Genomic DNA, 23,752 nt, shown 5'->3' on the forward strand with positions numbered 1-23,752 from the left:
GCTGCAATATTACATGCAACATTTTAGTGTCCCGTCACAACAATTTAGATCGGTCACCATTGTCAGGATATTTTGAGAGAAAAGCTGTGATTTCTATAAGTGCATACACAGGAACTAAAATTAAGAGAGCAACAAAACACTGTTCACAATAAATCCTAATAAAAATAAAGACTGCAGTCAGTGAAGAACGTTACAATTATCACACGCATACAAAATTATGTTTCATAAAAGTTTTTATTAACAGGGGGCATGTACAGGTAGGATGAGAATAGTAAAACATAAAAGACAAGTCATAGGTGAATTTTTCTCATATATTACACGACACTTCAGCCCATCCCAAATTAAAACAAAACAAAAATGCCCCAAATCTAAAAAGTTACTAAATAAAAATGCCAAACACAAAAAAGTTTTTCACAGTACCATTTTGGCAATTATATTTGCAGATAACTTTGGACTTCAGTTAACATTTAAATGCTTTTATGATTAACACATGTCCTCCCAACCCAATTTCACCTATTGCAACATAAAAATAAAAGTAATAAAAGTAACTGTATATATGAACATCAATAGATCTTTACACAGCATGGGGTAATTTTTTTTGATATATTTACATTTGTATAAGAGAGGATTGTGTGTTGCCCAGGCACTATGGAGCAGCCTGTGAATTCGGCAATATAGATAAGGCAGTAAATTAAATAAAGTTATACTGTTAAAAAGGCTTTACAAATATTGGGATAAGATACACAAAGCTACAAAGAGTTTCAAGAACATAGTGCTTGGAGACATTTTAATCCTTTTTGTCTGTTGAAGGTCACGCTTTAGTAATACTACATAAGAATCAGTACAAAATATACATGAAGTGCGCCAAGGTGTTTTTAATGATATACAAAGATCACATTGGTTGGTAAAGCAGCATCTTCTATTGAGTAAAACAGACAGGCATTATTTATATATAAAAAAATACATACATTTATTGCCTATATTTAAAGCTAGATGTTTATAGGTCAGCATGATCCATTTGGTTGCAAATGAGGTGTAAAAAAATTTCATGCTTAATTAAAACATTAGTGCTTTGAAAAAGTCTCAATATGGGTTGTGTAATTTCATCACTAGAATAAACCACTAAGCAAATATTCACAAAAAAGTGCTGTAAGAACACTAGTATTACAGACTGCCTTTCAGTCTTAATGCACAGTGTATGGTTTCTGGAACAAGCTATTGTTTATTCCTTTAGAATGCCAAGCTTTTTTAATGCTTCTTTCCGGGTCTCATCTGTAGATCCTTTTGGAGTAATCTTAACACTAGTGACGGGAGCAGATGAGCGTGTGGGTCTTGAAAAGAAGGATCGCTTCTCAGTATTGTCTGCATCTAGTGTAGAAGACTCCAGGCCTGCAAAGTCTTGTCCTGTGCCAAGGGATGCTGGTCTTTGCCTGTTGTTTCTGAGGAAATTGCCGGAAAAAAGCGGCTTCTTGAAAAATGAGTTGCCTCCCTTTTGAGCCTCCTTTTCAGTATTAGCAATGGAGTCACTAAGGCCCACACCAGAACGTTCCAGTGTGTTTGACTTAATGTTTATTTGTCTAAGACCAGGCACTGAACCCTGAGGAAAACGTAAGTATGGTTCAGTGGCTGGTTCAAAGTGAGTACTGTGTCTGCTGACCACTTTGTCTTTCCCATCTCTTTGAATGACTTCAGGACTTTGTGGAGTAACAGATACTTCTTTAGGCCGAGGAAAACTAAATGTTTTACCAGGGCTGGTACTAATAAGGTTGATATTCTCCAAGGAACCCACTTTTTCCTGAAGTTTCTCAAATTTAGTTAAGTGGTCAGATGTTTTAACTGGTATCGGATTCATTTCTGGAACTGTAATTCCTCTCCCTGCATGTGTTTTCACACTTGATGGTTTTATACCAATATCTTCTTTTTTATTCTTAGAAGAAACGTCTGATCTGAAGGATGCTTCTTTAGATGTATGACCAGGTTTATCAATCACATTATCTGCTTTTGATTGAATGAAAGGCTTTACAAATGATGAGTTTCTATTAACATCGGAGTTCATATGTTTCTGAGAACTATCAGCAACCATATGGATCTCATTTAATGACTGGGAGGGACGAATAACCACTTCAGATTCTTCTTGAGTGTTCGCCTTCACGTTTTGTCTATTTATTACAATTGGACCACTTTTTATATTATGCAAAGGATTTACATCAACATTAGTGTCCTTCGCAACGAACATGGCTGTTCCACCCACAGGCTCATCTGATTTCTCATACGAGTTTGATTTCATGCTTAATTTGTTCTTAGTAGGCCCTTCATTTTTTATATTCTCTTGAGGTTTGTGAACTACAATAGAAGGCTGTACAGGAGTACTCCCCGTGAAATCCAATCTCTCTTGCTGATTTAGAACAACACTTTTCTTACTAGAATCTTTTTGGCTTTGGTCACTTATACCCTGAGCTGAAGATAAATCAATTTTTGAGGACCTGAAGGAAATATTCTCATGTGAACTTGATTTATCCTCCAAGCCCAATTTCTGTAGTGCCTCATGTCTTGCCTGCTCTTGCTCTTTAGAATGAGGAACATTAGCTTTATCCGTGCTTCTTTCATGTGCTGAAAATGTTCTTGGTCTCTTCTGTGGATCTAGACTTGATACTGCACCCCCACTTGTTTTAATAATTATGTGTGGTGGCAGTGTGCGTGGCTTTGGTGCCGTTGGTGGGCCCTGTCTCAACTGAAAATCTACAGGTTTTTCTACAACTTGGTTGAGAGACTGTTGTGAGCCAGTGAGAGTCTTACTTGGGGGTGTGACTCTTGGGAACAGGGATTGTGTTGGTGCTTTTACGCTAGGTGGCTTTAATACAGGTGGTGCTTCTGTATGTTCTGAGATTTTAGCAGCTCTTTGTTGTCCTCTGTAAAATCTGACTTCTCGTGAATCTGTTGGATCAGTAACAGAACGCCTTTTGTCTACAACTTGGGGGTCTCTGAAAGGCTCTGGTGGAGGTAGAATGAGGAACTCTGATATAGGAGACTCTCCCCTATGCTGTTGGCTAAGTGAAGACACACTCTTAGGTTTTCCATGCCATAGTTTTGTTGGGTCTTTATTGGAATCTGCTAGTTTTGAGTCAGTAGGATGTTTTGTAGTCTCGTCTCGAGAACCTTGGATTATTCTCGGAAAACTATGGTACCCATGTGGAATTCTATTTGATTCTAAAGCCACATTGGGCCATTCCTCCGATTTAGAAAGTGTTGTGATCTTTGGTGGTGTTTCTTCATTGCCTGTAAGCAAACAAAAGAAAGTTTTATAGGGGTTATATAGTGTGTGTGTGTGTGTGTGTGTGTGTGTGTGTGTGTGTGTGTGTGTGTGTGTATTTATTAACAAAACTGTAACAACTTGTGAATTCTAAGTACAATGAACGGTTCTCACATTTTGCCTTCTATTGGTTGTTTCAAAGTTATAAAAGTTTTAGATATTTAGATATAAAAGTTTATATCTAAATAAGTATGACCAAATTGTATTATTTACTTGCCAAATAAAGGTTTTTAGTTTGTCCTGCTGTAAGTTCTAAACTGTACCAATAATTTCAAAAGATGACTTAAGGTTATCTTTTCTGCCAATTTTTCTTTATTGGTATCAAATTTTTACTCAATATCTACCCAATCCATATGGAAAAGAAAAGAAATTCACTGTTAATTGCCGATTCATATCTTCAGCATAAACAGGGGCATAAAACAAAAATCAGATCACATTTCATGACCAATTTATGCAGAAATCCAGGTAATTCCAATACCTTTACTTGCCACTGTATGTTCAAGAATATTCAATTACTAGTTACAGTGAATGTAATTTCAAGAATATATGTGTTACAAAATCCTGAACAACATTTATAGGGGTAGGTTAGATTCTAAGAAACATCGCTGTGTAGGGTCCCGGAATGACTGGCGATTTCTTTCAGTGAAAGTGGCGCTCACTTTTGCTCGGGAGAGAACAAAAGTAAGACTTACTTTTTCCCGTACAAACGGTAATAAAGCGCAGCAGCGCTGTTCTCAGGAACATCGCGCCCAACTGAATCTGTCCCCTAACATCCCTTATTTGGTTGTTGATATTTATAATAGTGAATGTTTGGTGCTCTACCTATAGTAAGCTTTAATTTCGACATTACATAAGTTCTGTTCTATGCATAATTTTATAATTTATTTATATGCTTCATATATGCTTTCAAAATTCTGTGGAGGTTCAGAAATGGAAATGCATCTAACCATTTTGCCATACCCTCCTTTGTATTTTTTTAATTTGAAGTCAATGTTGTATCTTATGTACTAATAGATATGGGAGAGGGAAAAGGGTATTTGGGAGTCAACGACACAATTACCAACCCATAGCCTTGTTTTCCCTTATATTTAAACAGCTTTCATATCTATTTGGTACAGTCTACAGTCAAATAATGAGCATTTACTTATTTCATTATAATTGCTGTAAAACTATGTTACAAACAATGGAGGGGTGGGGGGTCATTTATGAACTGAAAAGATGTACAGCTCATTTAATGATGTACCAGTGGGCCTATTTATCCATCTACTGCTATGCCATCATGGCTCATGCTCCGTTGTCAATTCATGGCTGACCTAAAATGCCCAACACCTAACTACATATTCACAAATCAGGCCACCCCCTTGATATTTTGCTGCACTCACATCATTATTCTTATTATTATTATTGTTTATTTGTTTGGCGCCACAAGATTTTGCAGCACCGTACACAGTACAAACAGTAGACTATACAGTGTGAAACAGTACAGAACAATGAACAAAAAATACCAATACTTCAGAAACTCCAGGCAGGCTAATGCAGTAAAGACAGAGCAGAAGAACAGGTATGGAGACAGGAGGGAAGAGGATCCTGCTCATATGAGCTTACATCCTAAGGAAGGGTAAACAAAATCAGTCACAAAGGGGAGCCAGTGAAGCAAGGGGGAGAGAAAAGGGAGGCCAGGAGGAGAGAGGAGAGAACGAGTGGAGGAGATGAGGGGATTAAGTGGATGGTTGGTAGGTTTTGATAAACAGGTGAGTTTTAAGTGCCCGTTTGAAGGAGCACAGATTGGGAGAGAGATGGTTGGAGCAAGGGAGACCATTCCAGTGAAGGGGGGTGGCACAGTCTTGGATTCTGGAGTGGTAATCAGAGTGGAGGAGAGGTGATGGTCATTGGCTGAGTGCAGGGAGCGGGCAGGAGTGTGAATGAAGAGGAGGTTAGAGATATAGGGGGACAGTAGACAAGGAGAGAGCTTTGTAAGTGGTGGTAAGGAGTTTGAAAAGGATTCTGTAGGGGAAGGGGAGCCAGTGTAAGGCAAGGCAGAGAGGGGAGGCAGAGGAGGAGCGGCGTGAAAGGAAGATGTGTCTTGCAGCCGCAATTAGTATAGAGTGGAGGGGGTGAGATGGGAGTGGGGGAGGCCAGTAAGGAGGAGGTTGCAATAATCTAGGCGGGAGATGATGTATGCGTGGATGATAGTTTTGGTGGCATACTGAGAGAGGTAAGGCCGGATGCAGGCGATGTTGCACAGTTGGAAGTGACAGGCTTGGGCAGGGGATTGAATGTGGGGGGCAAAAGACAGGTGAGTCGATGGTGACACCCAGGCAGCGGAGTTGGGTGACAGAGAAGATGGTGGTGTTGTTAACAACGATAGAGAGGTCATGGTTGGAGGGGAGTCTAGGGGGAGGAAAGACAATGAGTTCAGTTTTAGAGATGTTAATCTTGAGAAAGCACGAGGACATCCAGGAGGAGATGGCAGAGAGGCAGTCAGATACATGAGAGAGGAGGGTGGAGGAAAGATCAGGAGAGGAGATATAGAGTTGAATGTCGTCAGCATAAAGGTGATACTGAAGACCGAAGGAGGAGATGAGAGCACCAAGGGAGGAAGTATAGACTGAAAAGAGTAAAGGGCCAAGAACAGAGCCCTGAGGGACTCCTACAGGGAGAGGGGAGGGGGTGGAGGAAGAACCAGACGTGGAGACAGAGAAGGAGCGGTTAGCGAGGTAAGAGGTGAACCAGGCGTGGACAGAACCAGAGAGGCCGAGAGAGAGATAAGATTGCAGTAGGAGATGGTTGACCACGGTGTCGAAGGCTGTGGAGAGGTCGAGGAGGATGAATAGTGAGAATTGACCCCTGGATTTGGCTGATAGGAGATCATTAGTAACTTTGGCCAGGGCAGTTTCGGTGGAGTGGAGGGGGCTGTAACCAGATTTGAGAGGGTCGAGGAGGGAATTGTCCGAAAGGTGTCTGCAGACAATCCGCTCTAGTAATTTGGAGGCATAGGGGAGAAGTGAGATAGGGCGATAATTAGCGAGAGAGGTGAGGTAGAGATTGGGTTTTTTGAGGATAAGAGAGATAGGAGCGTGTTTAAATGAGGAGGGGACTACACCAGAGGAGAGTGATAGGTTGAAAAGGTGTGCATGGTAAGAGCAAGCAGTGGAGGAGAGAGAGCGAAGGAGGTGAGAGGGGATGGGATCGAGAGGACAGGTAGAGGGTGGAGAGGAAAGAATAAGGGAGCAAAATTCTTCACCCGTTGTAGGGCAGAAGGAGTACCAGAGTTGGTTGTTGGAGGGAGGTGAAGCGATGAGGGTGGTGGGAGAAGGATGGGAGGAGGAGATGTTCAGTCTGATGGCCTCAATTTTGGAAGAGAAAAAGGTGGCGAAGTCAGAAGCGGAGAGGGAAAGTGGGACAGGAGGGGGGGGAGTGGAGGGAGTTGAATATGGCAAAGAGGAGGCGGGGATTGGAAGAATGAGAAGAAATGAGAGACTTAAAGAAGGATTGTTTAGCGAGTGAGAGGGCAGAGCAGAAAGAGGAGAGGATAAATTTAAAGTGAAGGAAGTAAGCCAGGTAATGAGATTTCCTCCAGAGGCGTTCAGCAGTGCGAGAGCACTTTTGGAGGAAGCGGGTGAGTTTGGAGTGCCAGGATTGGGGAATAAGGCGGCGGATAGAAGAGGCCAAGCGACCTCGTCCATGGTAGTAGTGAGGGAGTGGTTGTAGAGAGAGGACACCTGGTCAGGGCAGGCCAGAGAGGGAAGAGGTGATAGGAGAGTTTCAAGAGAGGAGGAGAAAGAGATAGGGTCAATAGCATCAAGGAGGACAGAGTGAAAGAGAGGAGATGGTGGTCAGAGAGTGGGAAGGGAGCGTTGGAGAGGTCATAGAGATCGCAGAGATGAGAGAAGACAAGGTCAAGGAAGTGACCAAGTCAGTGGGCAGGGGAGGAGGTCCACTGAGTGAGGCCTAGGGAGGTGGAAAGGGCAAGAAGTTTGATGGTGGCAGGGCCAGAGCAGTTGTCAATAGGGATTTAAAGTCGCCAAGTATGATGAGGGAAGGTCAGAGGAAAGGTAGTGAGGGAGCCAGGCAGCAAAGTTGTCAAGGAAAAGGGAGGTGGTGCCAGGGGGATGGTAGATGACAGAGACACAGAGATGGATGGATGGGGGAGATCTTATCTCATACATTCTTATGGGAAAATCTCTTCTGAATAAGTACCTCTTCATCAATGCACAACAAACATGGGTGGTCAAGCTTACTCATGTACATCCCTTAAGTACGGGACAGAGTTCCAATATTTAATACAAAAAGTGTCTGCTCATGACAGGTGTAAGAGGCATTACTGTGAACATCTATTCACAGCTGGTTTTTGCATCTGTTTTAACTCAAACTAAACCCAAAGCATTACTGTAAACATCTGGATAATGTCAGTCCATACATCCATTTTAACCCAAACTAATCCATCAACTCTCCCAGCCCCCAAAATAGTATATATGCAAAGGGTGTGGAGTAGCTATCTTTTTTTTTACCAGATATATTTTTTTTTATCTCTATTGCCGTTTTCTCAATGCTTTTCAGATCTTCTTTCTTTGTATAACTTTGTACATACCAATTGAAACGGTTTACTTGGTCATTTACAATAGTACTTGGTTATTTACATAAGTTACATAATTACAAAATGAATGTCATGTAATTTTGTTACTCCCCAGTTCATGCCTGAAAATATACATTTCTTTGCCTGCCATATGGTCAACAACAAAAAAAATCTGATTATTTTTAGCTTGCTCCTCCCATTAGATTCAAACTTTTGCAAACTCACAAATGTCACCATCTCAATACACTAATCTGTGTGCTTCCAATAAACAATGGCTGCATTTGCACAAGATCAGGCACATGGTATTACAAATAGTAATTTGCACCATAGGCCCACATTTTGTGTAGCTTCATAAATCACCACTTAAAGTGCATATCACCTCTCTTCATTTAAAGCAATGGAACATTGTGTTTGATTTCTGCATCTACTGGGCATTACTGTCTGACTTCACTGGGTTAAAGTTCCTCTGCTTTACATCATGCCATCAATTCCTCTAGCCATGGCTTTATCTTGATTATTACTTTAATATAAACAACTTTGCTTTTCAATAAAAACTACACTATTTATTTAATCATATCTACCAATATTTTAGCACTGTGAGAAAGGGGCTTTGTGACGAGGGTTTGGCCACATACCCAAGGCCCCAAAAGTTCCCTCCCCAGAACTGGTACCATCCTGTCACAAATGGAGACTAAAGGTAGTCATGACTTGCTCCTAGCACCTGATGTTCCCAACACCTTAGAACATAGTGTTCGAAGAAGGGAGGCTCCTTATGTAATACTTGAATGGGAAATCACATTTGTGGGTGTTTACTCACATACATATAGATATATTTAGATGGCTCATAGCTCTTCCCTTGGTCATGAAGTCCTGCTGTTAATTACATGGTGTTTTGTGACAGTCACTCTTACATAACACACACAATCAAGGAGACTTTAGGAATGATCACATGGATTATTAAATTAGGTCTATATTAAGGTCTACCACACCTCTTGTGATGCTCCTGTATAATCAACATTATACACTTATTAACCCAATATTTCCCTCCCTCTCTTTAAAAGTAATATACTTCACTAAGCATTAATAATTTCTTCAGTCAAAACCAAAAATATGACTCATGTTAAAATGCATGACTGAATTTTCAAGTTGGTTTGGTGAAATTGAGCAAGTAGGGATAAGGTAGACATAATCTGATAGTCTTGCACCACTATGGCAGTTTGTTCCTCACCTTCAATATGGGCAACACTTACACATTTGTATGATGGTAGGATATAAAGTTTATAAACAAAATGGGAAACAAAAAGATAGAGACACTTCACTAATTAGGACTTAACCGATACAGACAGTAGGATTTCATGCTTAAAATTAAAGTTTAGCTCTAAAAGCTTTTCGATACTAGTTTTTAATTTAAGTGGCAGCCCCACCGAGTTAAGTACCTAGCTAATTAAGAGTAGTGCATCCGATTTGGATTCCTGGAATAATATGTTCACAGTCTAAGAATAACACATCACATCTGTGAAAATATATTGTCCAGACTATATCTTTTCCAAATAATCTGAATAATAATACTGACATTTTCTACTCATTTAAAGAATACCCCCAGCATCCTATGCTGCAAAGTCACTTTTTTTTTTGGTTACAAAAGAAACACAGAGTCTGCCCACAAATCCTCTAGATTTCCATAAGAACTGGAAGGAAATTGGCATGGGATGTTCACTGGCATTCCTCCCTCTGGTTTGAGAATATTGGTAGATATAGAGGCTGTCACCTGACTCTCATGCCCACTTTCATCCTTACATATGCCACTAGCAGCCTGGTCTCAACCCGTGATTAACAGGTTACTTTCTATTTGAAACCTGCCGCTATAAATTATAGCCCTCAATCCATTCTCCGTCTGGAACAATCCAGCTTTTCCTCTGGGGTGTTCCCAATCTATGAATACGCTATGGCATAAACTGAATATCAGATGCCTAAACAATCTCACTATATTGGGGGGAAGTTTCCACAGTACAGGACACGTTACCTTTCTACAAGATCCTTCCATCAATATTTACAAATCAGGCATTTCTACCGTTCCACCAATATTATTATATTGTCTAGGCCCCTCCATTTTTTAACATGTTTGCACCTCTGGCCACTTCTTCAAGGGCTTGATCGTCTTTTTACACGGCTCTTTGCTACCTTCACAAATGGACACAAAAGAGCCATATAAATCTAGATTGCAGGCGGATCTGGGGGAGATATTGGACTTGGAAGACTGGTCTAAGATCTGGTCAGGGTCATCAAAAGCCTCTATATGTGTCTGAATGAAAAAGAATGCATAGAAGATTTATCAGTGGTATTACATCCCACTGAGACTTGACTTATCCACAATTGGTGGTTTGAGTGACAATTCAGAAAATCTGGCAGGTCAGGAACTTTAGATTGTTAGGGACTTTTCCCCAATATACGGCTTATTTCGGCAATAGAAAGTAACTTTGCTATTTATCATTAAGATATCTTCAAGACAGCAGAGCAATACTCAGCTACACTTACGCTGAGCAGTAGGGGTCAACTTTGCCAAACTACTTCCAGGTCCAACACTCCGCCAAGTCCTTGCCCTCCCCTGATGTTCTTCAGTCCCTCACTTTCTAAGAGAACACGTGTTTACATTCCCCATTTAGCAAAGGGTTGATATCTGGAATTTATAATTTACCAATTTAGATCTCCTTCGACACACCAGGTCAGATCGAGCGGGAATCGGAAAGAGACCTGGGGTCCCTTCCCTCGGTGAGTCTTGTTGGGAGCAGGTTATAGACGGAATTGCCTAGAGCTCGATCTCTACACTAATTAAGGAAACAGCATACAACTTTGTACTTCAGGGGGTTCTATACTCCAGACAAACTATCTAGAATGTTTTCCACCGCCATCTGGAGCTGTTTGTGGGAATATGGTCATAGGGGCATGTTGCTACATATATGGTGGACATGCCCCTGTATAGTCCCTTTCTGGAACATGGTCATTGTACTCTATGCCTGAGCAACAGGTCAATAAGGACCCTTTGTCGTTCCTTCTCTCTCGCCCTATCCCTGATGAGAGTGCCCCTTCTAATAAGCTTGTCTCCCATATACTGGCAGCTGCTAAATCCCTAATAGCCAAATATTGGAAAGACCTTTATCCTCCCTCCATGCAGGTGCCGCGGAATTACATATGGCATATCGCAAGCATGGAGTGTATTACATACTACCTACAAGACAAATCACATAATTTCAACAAGGTCTGGGCCCCACAGTATTCACAAGAAAGCCGTAGCTGCATATCCTCCTCAACTCTCCCTCCCGCTACTGGCACATAGCTCTTGGGCCATCTCCGGATCCACCAGGCTGGGTGTGATGCACCATGGGCAAGAAGAGAATGTTGAGAATGGATTTCTAATAGCATAGGTTGATTGATCATATATTTTCATTAGTACTATTATTGGTGAAATGGGTGCCTTGCCTACTTCCCACCCCCCTTCTCTCCCTCTACCTCCTCCGCCACAAATATAAAACATAAAAATAAAAGAGAAGACATCTTGTATATGGACAGCCATATACAAATATACATCTGATTACATGTATATTATAGGTTTCATTCATCTGCTAGTCTGGACACCGATCAACCAATCAATGTATTCCTTAGAATATGATACACACCACTTAAAAATGGCATTACAGGATACCATATACTATGTCCCCCCCCTCCCACATCTCACTACCAGTCTGATCACTAACATCTATCCCCTCCGCTCCTAGTTCGATGTTTTTTTCCAGTTTAGGATTACCATTCTATTATCCCCATTCTTAACTGAAGACATCACTATCTTAACTTGGCTGTGCATAACTACTGAAAAAGGAATACATCAGCACCAGAGACTGAACTAGCAAGCTGTGGGACCCGATGCAGGGAGGTGGGGAAGAGGGAACCAGTGCCCCCAACCCTCTGCATCTGCCATGCCACGGGCCCCACTATCTCCATGGGCCCCGGTGTACTGCACCTGCCGCAACAATAGAAGTTCCGCCACTGACCAGCACATATTGCTAACTTAAATTACTCCTTACCTACCAAGCCATTAATCTCAATCATCAGTCTAATTAATTTTATCAGGTCTATCATGTACTCATATCATTATTCTCATCCTCTCGTAATATTGCCAATGTACTATATATTATCATTTCCAATGTACTTCGCCCTTTTCTTTTTTTATGTAGATTAGAGATCATGTAGGTTCTCTCATGTTCTACAAATAACAGTCGTGCATATAGAGATTTTTTTTTTTTTTTTTTAAATGCTGTAACTCCGCTATTACCACCAAATGTCTCCACCAGTTACATTGTACTATATATTACTGTAGTATATCATTACCACTCTAAACACAATTACTCTTCTGAATCTAACATATTCCTTGATCTTACAAAAGGACATTTATTGCCCTAGCATTTCTGATTAGAAATTGGACAGATTCCCAGAGAGAACTCATTTATATAAGCTATTCCATATTGTATATACTACATTGTATATGTATTCTTAATTAATCCCACTTATTGTGATTGTTATCTTTTGAATTCATAGAGACCCTTTAAGATCTTAGCAGCTGTCGAACAATACTCACTACTACTTTGCCCTAGTATGCATAGCTGCTGCGCAAGTATTCTCTTTCATATACACACATATAGTTATTATAAAATAGCAACAGAAATTTGAATGTCAGTTTAGTGATGGATACACTCTACGGGAGTATATCCAACACTTTCAACGCATACTTACTATTGGATTGTGGAATCCTCATTGGTTCCGACACAGAAAGGATGGCAGTTTTTTCTCTTTCCTGTTCATCATTGGATAGTCCACTGTCATTCTCATTATCCAGGGAGTCTATGGTTTCTTCAAGAAACATTAAGCACTCTCGTTCCTCAGCTGAAAGGTGATCATAGCCATCTCCACTCTGTAAAAGCAAAGGCATTAACATAAGCTTGATGAATGAACTTTCCTTTATATAGTGATCCTTTTGACACTACTGCACCAGTTTTAGAAGAGCCTCCCATCTTTACTCTGCACTGTTGAGGGCCCTGCTCCTTCAACAGGTTTTTTTTTCCAGTGTCTTCCTGCTTGTCTCAAGACCTCTCCTTACATATGGACCCTGTCCTTGCCACTTGCTGCGCTGTTCTCTCATACACAATCACACAAGTTGACAGATCTCTGCCTCCCACAATTCAACACAGACATATCCTGAGATAATCTGTGCTGCTGTGATTATATTTAACAGACTGACTACAGGTAGCATGCGAAACTCACCAAGACACTTACGACCTTTTAGGTTGCATAACTATAACTTGATTGGTGTGGCAGTGGCCCGCAGTCAATTTTGCAAACACAAATACACCAGTGGAATGTGGCCTTTATAATTCAGTACTGTTTATTTATATGTCGCCACCATAGCAAGTAACACTGTAGAGAGAATATGTAATCATTTATATCGGTCTCTGTTCCATTGGAGTTTACAGTCTAAATTCTCTACCACACAAAACACACACTAGGGTCCATTTTTGACAGCAGCCAATTAACCGACCAGTATGTCTTTGGACAGCATTAATGCAGAAACCCTGCAATGGTAGCAGGGAATATGATCAGTAATATTAGCGCTGTAGTCAGTAAATCATGTGTTTACAATAAATACCACGGGCTGGGTGCAAGTTTCTCTCATTTCTACAAATGATCTTTTAGGTACAGATATGAAGGAATAGAAAGTTAAAAATAAATTATATAATTATTTGAGTCACATTCTCCGATCATAAAAAGAGCTGATCAGAGGTGGCAATTTATAATAGGCACAGTGTTTGCACATGTGTACACTCTATAATATTGTTTAATAACAAACACATAATTATCAAAAATACAGACAAACATTTTACCATCACCTCTCAAACATTATTTTAATAGGTATAGAATTTGTGTGAACACAAAGTCACTCACAACTTCAGTAAGATTACAGATTTAATAGGGTAATAGGTGAAAGATTATTTACAGGGGCTCTTTCCCATCAAAAAAACACCCGTCATTCTAACTGAGGTGTGACTAATTTGGGGGCATAGCATAATGACTAGGGATATATATGATATTATTAGGGGTGGAATTTTATGTCATTGGCGACATACTCAGAACAACATAAATGCAAATCAGCAGCCATTACTCCAGTGTCGTAATTCTGGGTGCAAAAACTGGCAAAACAAAAACAGCTTAGTCAAGAAACATCAGTCTATTGTTCTTTTGAGAAATTAAATTAACTGACCAGTATGTTTTTGGATGGCGTTAACCCAGAAATCCTGTAATGCTAGCAGGCAATATTCTAACTAATATTAGTGCTGTAGTCTGCAAATGATGTGTCTAAAATGAATACCAATGACAGGGAGCAGGGTAATAGTGACGCGATGCACTTGTCATATGTGGCTTTAAAAGTGGGCAACTATGCTCTAACTAGGATAGAAAAATAAGCACAATGGCTCAAGAGACTCAGTACATCAGAGACTATAGTTTGAGAAACAGAAACCTTACAGATCTTCAGTTAGCTGCATTCTTAAAGAGTACAAGTCAAATACCAGTGTCATCTGCATCAGTAAAAAAGACGAGATGCTGGCCTTATAGGCAGAGTTGCAGAGAAAGAGTCATATTTAAAACTTGCAAATACAAAAAAAAAAAAGTATTGGGGATGGATGAGAAACAGATTGCCAGATCTTAAACCTGCTGAGCTCCTGTGGGATGAGCTTGACACAGTACGGTCAGGGAAAAATACCCTTCAAGCCAGTCGCACTACAAAAGTTGTGGGTACAAGTTTCCCCGAATACATCCATTTCTTAGCGATTCTAAACTTTTGCACGCTAGTGTGTGTATAGATACATAAACATAATATATTATATACATATATATTAGAATTATACACCAACACCGGTACTTCCCATACTTTGAAGAATGCCTTTTTAATAAGGTTAAGATTGTCGTGGGAAAATTTGGGCACGTGGGGGTAAAAAAAAAAAAAAAACAAGTAGGAAAAAATACCAAAACACACTGGTTTAAGATATTCATTTACACCTCTAACAACAAAGCTACTGATCTGTTTTGTATGCAAAACATAACATTTTCATATAAAAGTATACAACTTTTTACTGAAACTTACAAAAGCAGAGTGGTTGGAGGAAATGCTCTCCATACTGTCACAGCTACCCGTGCTGCCTACACTGTTTAAGGCTTCCATCCCTACATGCTGTGTCCAAAGTGCTTTCTCCGGCATCACCCACAGCAGATCTCAGGAGCAATTGTTACGACAGACGTGAGAAATCTTGCTGTAAAAAGAAAAAAAAAAAAGATATATATGGATTATAAATAAACATTATAGAATGAATCAAGTATACAACATATAGTTTACTATCTCTCCATATTATACACATTGGTCAAAGTGGAAATTTAGAAGTGGGGGTATAGAAAAATCAGTAAACACATGTGGCTGCAGGAAGTTGTACTTTAGAGGCTTACTTACTACCTCTCACTGTACACTTAGGAGCCTAGTTATTAAGCATTAAAGCATGTGGTGACATTTTTTTTTTTTCACATAACTTAGTATCACAGCTATTTAACAAAAGCCCAATGAGGAGATTACATAGATATCTCCTGCATTAGGCCAGATGTTGCATTATACCTCAAGCTTCAAAAACCCTAGTCTGACCCCGATGGCCCTATGGGGAGAGCATTGCAGGAAAGAGATCTTCCAATTCTTCTCTAGCAGGCTTCGTGGTCACCCCTCTATACAATACCGATTAAGACTCAGAGTTAGATCACGGGGTTATTAGTATAGTAAAGTCAATGCCAGGGGAGCATCTAATTGGATGCGCTTTCCAGTCATGATCTTTTAATAAATGGTTGAGTTAGATCATCCCTTATGTTGCGATAATGGATGATAATTAACGGGAGGAAATACGAACATTAAAGAAATAAGCCCCTTAAACACCGCATTTTATAGCAAATAGGCTGCTATCTCTAGAGATATCATAACCATACACAGTGGCCCATAGTGATAATGGGGCCCGCTGCACGGGGAACTAGCACACCGTGGGCCCCAGATTCCTCCTCCCCGCTTCCCTGCATATAAATACTATAACTTTATTTTTACACTGAAATCTAAACTTGATATAGGACATGTCCTGCTCCAACTATAAATCTATTATAAAACTAAAATCTGTCCCCACATTTTAAGTTTACCTCCTCCACCAATGCAACATTGTTTTGCCAAGGTGCAAAGTTATCCTTTTTTGTTTTTGCTCTCCTTAATGACTCAGGCCCTCTGAGCCCAAAGGCAGAAAGGGCTGCAGTACCTCATGGAAGCCTGACTGTGATCACAACAATACAGGCACAAAGAAGGGGTGGGACACGAGGGAGACCGTGTTAGGCGGGGGAGAATACAACAATCATTATCAAAGCAGTGGGACAAGGTGCAGTATACAAACTCATTTGACCCATGTACTGTATATAATACACACCAAGACATAATAAACAATGTAGTTTTAAGGCCTTAAATTTGCAAAATCTTATCTTGCGTGACAAACACAGATACCCAGATTCTACTTTGTCATGTTGTTAACAATAAACAAATATTAAGCAGCCATGTGTGAAAATGTACACCCTAAAATTTTGTGTCTGAGTTTATCAGTCTCTGATGTCAGGTTTGAGGAATTTGGCCCACTCCTCATAACTGCTTTATTTCACTGATATTTAAAAGATATTCACAAAAACAATTTTCTTAGGATCCTGCCACACCATTTTCAACAGGGTTTAGCTCTTGATTTCAACCTGAGCATTTCAAAACCTTGATTATTTTATTTTCAGCCATTCATCTGTAGTTTTGCTAGTGTGCGGCTATCAGACAGACCACTACATTTTCCTATAAAGATCTTTAAGTATAAAGCGTTCATGATTTTCTGATGGTAGAATCATTAAAATACACTTCTGGGAAGAGTGGCAATTGTCTTCAATGTTCGCCACTTGTAAATTATATTGCAACCCTTCCCAGTCTGATAGGCAGCATCAATTGCTATCCTGAGGTCATTGCAGAGGTCTTCTTCTTGGAATAGTGTCAACAAAAACCTGAATGCTCCAGACAAAAACTACCAAAGTTTCTGCCAGAGCCATGCCCACCAAACTCTTTTGGCTCTATTTACAATGTAGAGAAAAGCCCTTTCTCCAGAGGAAATGTGTTTTTTGCAGGAAACAGGACTACTCTCTATCAAGGGCTACCACCAGCGGTAACCCCCTCTAGTGGAGACTCGCTCAACTTCTCGGGAGAAAGCTTCCTTGTATAAAGCATGGGAAAGCCCATTTAACAAGGACTGTTGCGGTATGTGGATGGTACCGCAACAATCTTTGACTTAGACATCCAGTTACACTGGAAGCCCAAGTCAAGCTCAGATAATAGCTCAAAAATGTCACTGAATTTTCATGTAAGTGATAGCACTGTTATGTGTGACAGCATTATAAGAGCATGCAAGACAGTGTATAAAGGGGGTGACATAGGAAGAGATAAGGAGATAATCAGGAAGGGAAAAAGGAATAATAATTAAAAAAAAATACATGCAACAAATGTGAATACTCTGCAACAGAGTTATTTATTCCATCAATCGGAATTTATTTTGGAATTCTTATTTTTCTAAAAGTAAGGATTAACAAATTGATTTACAAAATTATAAAGGACTTTTTTTCGCCCCTAGTAGGAAGAAATGGCTTTTACGAATTGAGCAAGTTTTAGGTCACATGGGCATCACATTTTTTTGTATAGAATTGAGGAAGCTCAATACATAGAAAACGATATTTACATTTCATGAAAATTAGCAAAATGTTATGCAGATTTAAAATGTATTCCAAGAGGGTGTTTCACACTAAGAGGTCATTAAAATAGGCTTCTGAATGAAGGAATGTGTCTAATGAAAGTGCAAGGTGGTACCTGGGTGCAATATGTCAGAAAATAAGACTAACCAATGTTTACAAAACAACTGCACTTGTGAAAGATTAGACAGATTATACATGCACACACTAATGCACAGAGAATAGCTTCGCTTTATGGAAAGGGAATAACAGAGAAAAGCCATTTAAAAAATAATATTTTTCCTCTTCGATCCTCTATGGCAGCCATTACAATGGGTAGAATCATTTTCCAGGCTTCCATTTGAAGAACTCCTGTTCTTTGTAGACAAAATTAGACTCCATCATACAAAAATCCTCTGGAGGTACATCAGTTTTCCACAGAATAGAAGGCCTATATATTTTTCCTCAGCTCATGAGCACTTCAGAGAAGAAGTTATAAGCCAGGGAAACAGTACATCAGGCAGAATATGCCTACTTAATCAAAATAGTCCTTTGGGGCATTCAGGCCTAAAGGGAGGTTAAAGCAGAATAATCTACAATGACTATGGTCAGGATCCGCGCCTATTGACATCAGTAGGGGGCAGAATCATTCACTATGCAGAAATATGTACCCACTATCAAAGATCGATGGGTATTGGAAAATGTAAGACACTGGTACAAAATATAGAGTTCATCAGTATCCTCAGGGAAACTTATTTGTCTGGTCCAGGATGCCATCAACATTAATAGAAGTGGTAGCCGTGAAAAACCTGTCTGCAGTTCTTAATAGAGGCTCATACAATTTTTAATTTTCCTGCAGGCTAAGAAGGCAGAGGTTTCTCTTACAAGCTCTTCCGTGTCAGAAATGCATCAGCCTTTCACACAGTTTTGGATTTGAAGAGACTAAACAAGTTTATCCACATCAGACATTTTTGCACGTATGTGAATTCAGTCCTTGTGATCAACAGACAAGGGTTTCTTACATCCAAAGACCTTCAGGATGCATATATATATATATATATATATATACACACACACACACACACAGACATCCCTGTTGCAGTTCAGCACAGGAAATTCCTCTGGTCCCAGGCTTTAGTCCAGCACTTTCAGTTCACCTGCCTGCCCTTTAGACTGGCAACGGCTATGAGAACTTTTCAAAGGTGCTAGTTACTCTGCTGGAAAAATTAAGTAAACAAGGTTTCATGATCTGGACAAAATTGGTGAAGAATTTATAGGCAAAAGATCAACTCATCCCATCACAAAAAGTAAAGTTTGAGAAAGTCCAGGTAAACATTATGCAGAACATGATGTTCACTATCAGAAGAAAGTTGTATCAAGATCCAGTCTCTGGCACCTCAACTGTAGACTCATCAGTAAACATCAATAAGATAGGGACTTCAATTGATGAGAAAATATTCCTGCAACATAGGATTCCTTAGGCAAGATGGCACATGCAGAATCTCCAGTGGGAACTTCTTACACAATGGGTACACCCGCAAACATCTCTGAATCACACAGTCATCCTGTCAAAAGTCTCTCAGGTGGTGACTAAGCTCAAAGTTTAAACCAAGAGTAGTGTCCCTTTTAGAGCCAAAATGGATAATACTCTAGACACACCAGTGCCACATGCTGGGGAAAACACCTTCAAGGACAGATAGTGCAAGGCACATGGACACAAAGTGAGAAAAGATTCCATGTAAATGTATTGGAAATGAAAGACGTGTGGAATTCAATTCAGCGATTTCACCTTCATCTAAAAAGGGAAGTATCTCAGAATATTCTCACACTGCATTCCTTGGACTTAGCAAAAGAAATTTCCATATACTTATCCGAAAGGAAGAATTCAGAAACACAAAACAACTCTTGGTGGTTCCTGCAGGGTCTTGAAAAAGGTGTGGTCCTTCGAGACATGCCATTTCCAGATGGATTAGAGAAGTAACAAAATTGGGCTTAAGGTACCAGAGATCCTGGAGGTCCCACTCAACATGGACTGTAGCAACATCTTGGGCAAGAAAGACTCAAGATTCAGTTACGATGCAGCTGGTTGGATATCTAGCCATATCTTTGCTAGGCATTAGCATCTGGATATCTTATTTCCCATAAATTCTAAGTTTGGGAGACATGTTCCCTGCTAAGCCACAATATATAAATTTATGATTTTGCAGCTTATGTGGCTAGTTTGTTTTTTTTTGTCACCCTCCCTATTCTATTGGTTGGGTACATCCAATTATAATGGCTGCTATTGAGGACTGGAAAAAAATGTGAATTATGCTTACCATTAGTTTCCCACCCATTATGTTATATTTTTCCGAGAAAGTTTGGGAAGTCACTCAGACACGGAAAGAGGAGAGGCTGCCTTATATACCATCCAGGAGGCATTTTTTAAAACTGGAAGGCATAATTTAAATAGCCAAAGGCATAACTTAGACTAGTGAAGTTACCCATTTAATTACACAGTGATACATTTATAATTATATATATATATATATATATATATAATATATATATATACACACACACACATATACACACACACATAATACATACAGTGAGTATATGTAAAGCAATGCCCAATAGCGTTAGCCAATTACCAAACTAAGCATTTTAAACAGAATGTATTCCTGTATGTTCGTAACACTTAAATATTGCGTAAAAGTCCTTTCCTTTGTTTGAGTTCCAAGATCAAAAAGTTCACCACCTCACCAAGTAAACTACTGCACAAAAGGTCAGCCTCAAAGTAAACTTACTGATAATGTACCTGGAAAACTTTTTTTTTTTTTTTTTTTAAGATTAAGTTGAACTTGCAACAGCCTTGTCATGCTTCCAGATAAAAATGACCATTTAAGGGTAATAATAAAAGGAGGCTGTACATAAACGCACGGTAGAATACCAAGATCTGCATTCAGCGGATTATAACCAACCTTAAAAGAAGATTGAAGTCATTACTGTGAATACTGACAAAGTCCAACTGGAGCAAATATGCTTCAAACAGTGTTCAGGGTCCAGTTCTCGAGACTTAAATTAAGTCATGGTGATATAATTTGTCATATTACCAATATGTTACAGAGATGAGAAACGTGCACGGGTGATTTTACATTTAAGGCAGCAATTGTCTCTACAGAAAGTTTTTTCTGCTTTATAGTACAGACAAAATTGTTCTTAAAATAAGTTTACAATGTCAATAAAATAGATCCTTTGGTATTTAGCAGTGAGGTGCATATATGTGACCGGGATCAAGGCCCAGTGTAAGTATTTAACCACAACTTGTCTTAAGTGTTGCGTACACATATTAAAAGCATACTTTATATGACTTCCTGTTGGCACTAATGTGAGTGATGCAAAATATGAGAAGTGCTTGTAGTAATAGCATTACTCAGTGAAACCACCACCAATCTGTATAAATTTATAAGTTGGAAAAATAAGTGGCCATTGTCACACTATACAGGAGCACGGCCACTAAAGTTTGGGGTGTACCACATCCTCTGGAGAGTGTCCAGCACTTCCAAAACATTGGACCGCCCTCAGCCCCCTTCTTCTTCAATGCCTTACACACCTGCCCCTGGTACATGGGCTGAAGGGGCAACCAACAACAGCACATTTCTTCCAACGTCCTGGAATCAGAGTTGGGAGGTATAATCTAATCACTCTCCAGGCCAAGTGGCCAACTTAACAGACTACCTATAAATATTGCTCATAGTGACATCCAGTCATCAAATTAGCATGAACAATCTCATAATTCCTGCCTAGCAATCATCAAGTCACACTTTTAAAAATAAGATCTCTCACACATGGAAAGACCAGTGTCAGAAAAAAAAAAGCATACAAGACATGCAGAGGTTTTAAAAACATTTTTTTTTTTACTAAGACATCATTATGACTTTCGATGTCTTAAACCACGTAAAAAGAGGTTTCCCACTTGTACACAATGTTAACACTTTGGTTTGCACAAGTTCCCCAGGATTTTTTTTTACTAAATACTGTACTGTTTTATCTTTGGCTTCCGTGTTTTTCACCAAACACTTTATATCATCTAGTCATTGTTGTTTGTTTTGATAGGATACAGCCTTCCTGTGCTCTATGTACTAGATACAATTCATCAAACGGACAGTTATTTGTTTATCATAAACAATGCTATACAAGGCCATAAAGATAAAACAAGTCTGCCTACATAATGCAAGCCCCCATTCACAGTGTTCACAATCAGGTTTGCCAACTACTGAAAACATTTTTTCTGGGACAATTTTAATTTAAATTTAATTTAAAAAAAAAACCAAAAAAAAACAAAACTAATGGCTAGCATTTTTGACAAACAATTTTCCTGTATTATATCTTCTGCCCTCTGCTCTTGATTTTGTCTGGGAGAATGGTATATATAAGGGCGTCAAAAGGAATTTTAGGCCTTGGTACAGCAACTTCTATGGGCCCATCCAAAGCTTCCGAAGGTGCAAGGCTACACCAGGTTGATGGCTCCTCCCACTACACAGGCAGGCCAGGCCCAGCCCCAGTTCTTTGTACCTACCCCTTCCCCCTTTTGGCACCCCTGGGTATACCAGTGTTTGACTTCACTCCCTTTCACTGCAACACAAACCAAAAAGCAAAGTGGACAAAGTCTAATTTTGGGACTAGAGTGTGCACAGGAGCAGAGAGGGGGCAAGGACCATCAATTAGGAAGCTGCAGGTGACCCGTAGGTATAAAACAAAGTGTGTCTCCGGGAAAGGTAAGATGAGGGAGGGATATTATGTTGGCTTTTTTTTCAATGGGGTCACTGTGTCAACAGAAAATGAAACTGTTCAGCTGTCTAATCTGCACAATCTTGATTTGTAACTGAAGGGTTAGCTGCACAGTACTACTGCTTTCACCTGGCGATGCTGGGCATGTCCTTTAGACTAGATATAACCATGGGTGGAGCTAGGCACAACTCGTAAGCACAGCAGGACATGCTTCCTTCAATGACATGCAATGCTCTGTCCTGTTGCTTTTGCAGTATCCCTGAAATTATTTTTCAAGAGTAGGCAAGTATTTGTGTTGCAAATCTGCTTGTTCAGCAGATGTCAGTATACAAGGGGCCCAATTTGCAGTCAGGCAATAACTACACAGACATACAGATTGTGATCATATCCTAATCGGATTTTCTGGCATAACCAAACCTTATTGATTTTTAACAGATTTTAATCAGACCTGCTCTGCATTTTGGGCCCACACACCAAGCAATACCTGAACTATTTGGCAGAAAACTGCCCGACAGTCACAACAATTTGTCTCCTGCTAAGTGCTGAGGATTTTCACCATGCCAGAGATGTCCAGCAGACAACCATATGGTAGAGTGACAAATACCAAACAAAGGCAATTTTTTTTTTAGTAGGAAGTGGGATTTCAGAGTTGTAGAATTCTTTGTTTTGCCATTCATATAGTATTCTAAAACAAAAAGTTCCCCAATAGTAAATATTAACTTGAAAAATACAAATAGTTCCGATACACTGTCAAAGCCAGTTTCAGTTTGTGCTGCATTAGACCATGCACTAAATATGAACATTGCCTATTTAAATGCTTATGCTCGGAATACTAATATTATATGGTTTTTACTACATAAATGGGTTAATTTTTTATTTATTTTTTTAAAAACACAACCAGAAACAAACCACTTACAAAAAAAAGATTCTGAGATAAGCACTTAAGCATGGATATAAATAATAAAAAAAAGTTAGCACTGCAATAGTTGTAAGAAATCTGTAACTTAATTATAATTTTAGATATACTTTGTTTTCACCAGTACTAGGTTCTAACATATTGTCATCAAAGGGCAGACTAAATAAAGTTCTGTGTCACAATTTAATAGACAGGATGACAGATCCACAAGTTTCATTATCATATAAGTCCATAATTTCCTGTGTTTGACTCCTAAAAATACCGAAGTGGAGATGAGAATGTTTTGCCTGGGTATCTGTACACTTACATAGGT

General features: G+C 39.5%; 1 protein-coding gene across 3 annotated transcripts in view; it reads right to left on the reverse strand.

Annotated features, from left to right (window-relative positions):
• Window positions 1-215: 215 nt before the first annotated feature.
• C2H1orf116 (chromosome 2 C1orf116 homolog) overlaps window positions 216-23,752 on the reverse strand; it is a 29,867-nt gene continuing 6,330 nt past the window's right edge. For 2 of the 3 annotated variants that reach the window (XM_075196181.1, XM_075196184.1), the window contains exons 2-4: window positions 15,076-15,241; window positions 12,672-12,849; window positions 216-3,276 (exon numbers count right to left, since the gene is read on the reverse strand). In XM_075196181.1, the coding sequence (XP_075052282.1) occupies window positions 1,223-3,276; window positions 12,672-12,849; window positions 15,076-15,189 (2,346 nt within the window). In that variant the 5' untranslated portion in view covers window positions 15,190-15,241 and the 3' untranslated portion in view covers window positions 216-1,222. Of the gene's footprint in view, window positions 3,277-12,671; window positions 12,850-15,075; window positions 15,242-20,068; window positions 20,171-23,752 lie in introns of those variants that run through there. The other variant, XM_075196182.1, reaches the window with a different exon arrangement.

Source organism: Mixophyes fleayi, chromosome 2, assembly GCF_038048845.1.
Source record: "Mixophyes fleayi isolate aMixFle1 chromosome 2, aMixFle1.hap1, whole genome shotgun sequence".
Lineage (NCBI taxonomy): Eukaryota > Metazoa > Chordata > Amphibia > Anura > Limnodynastidae > Mixophyes > Mixophyes fleayi.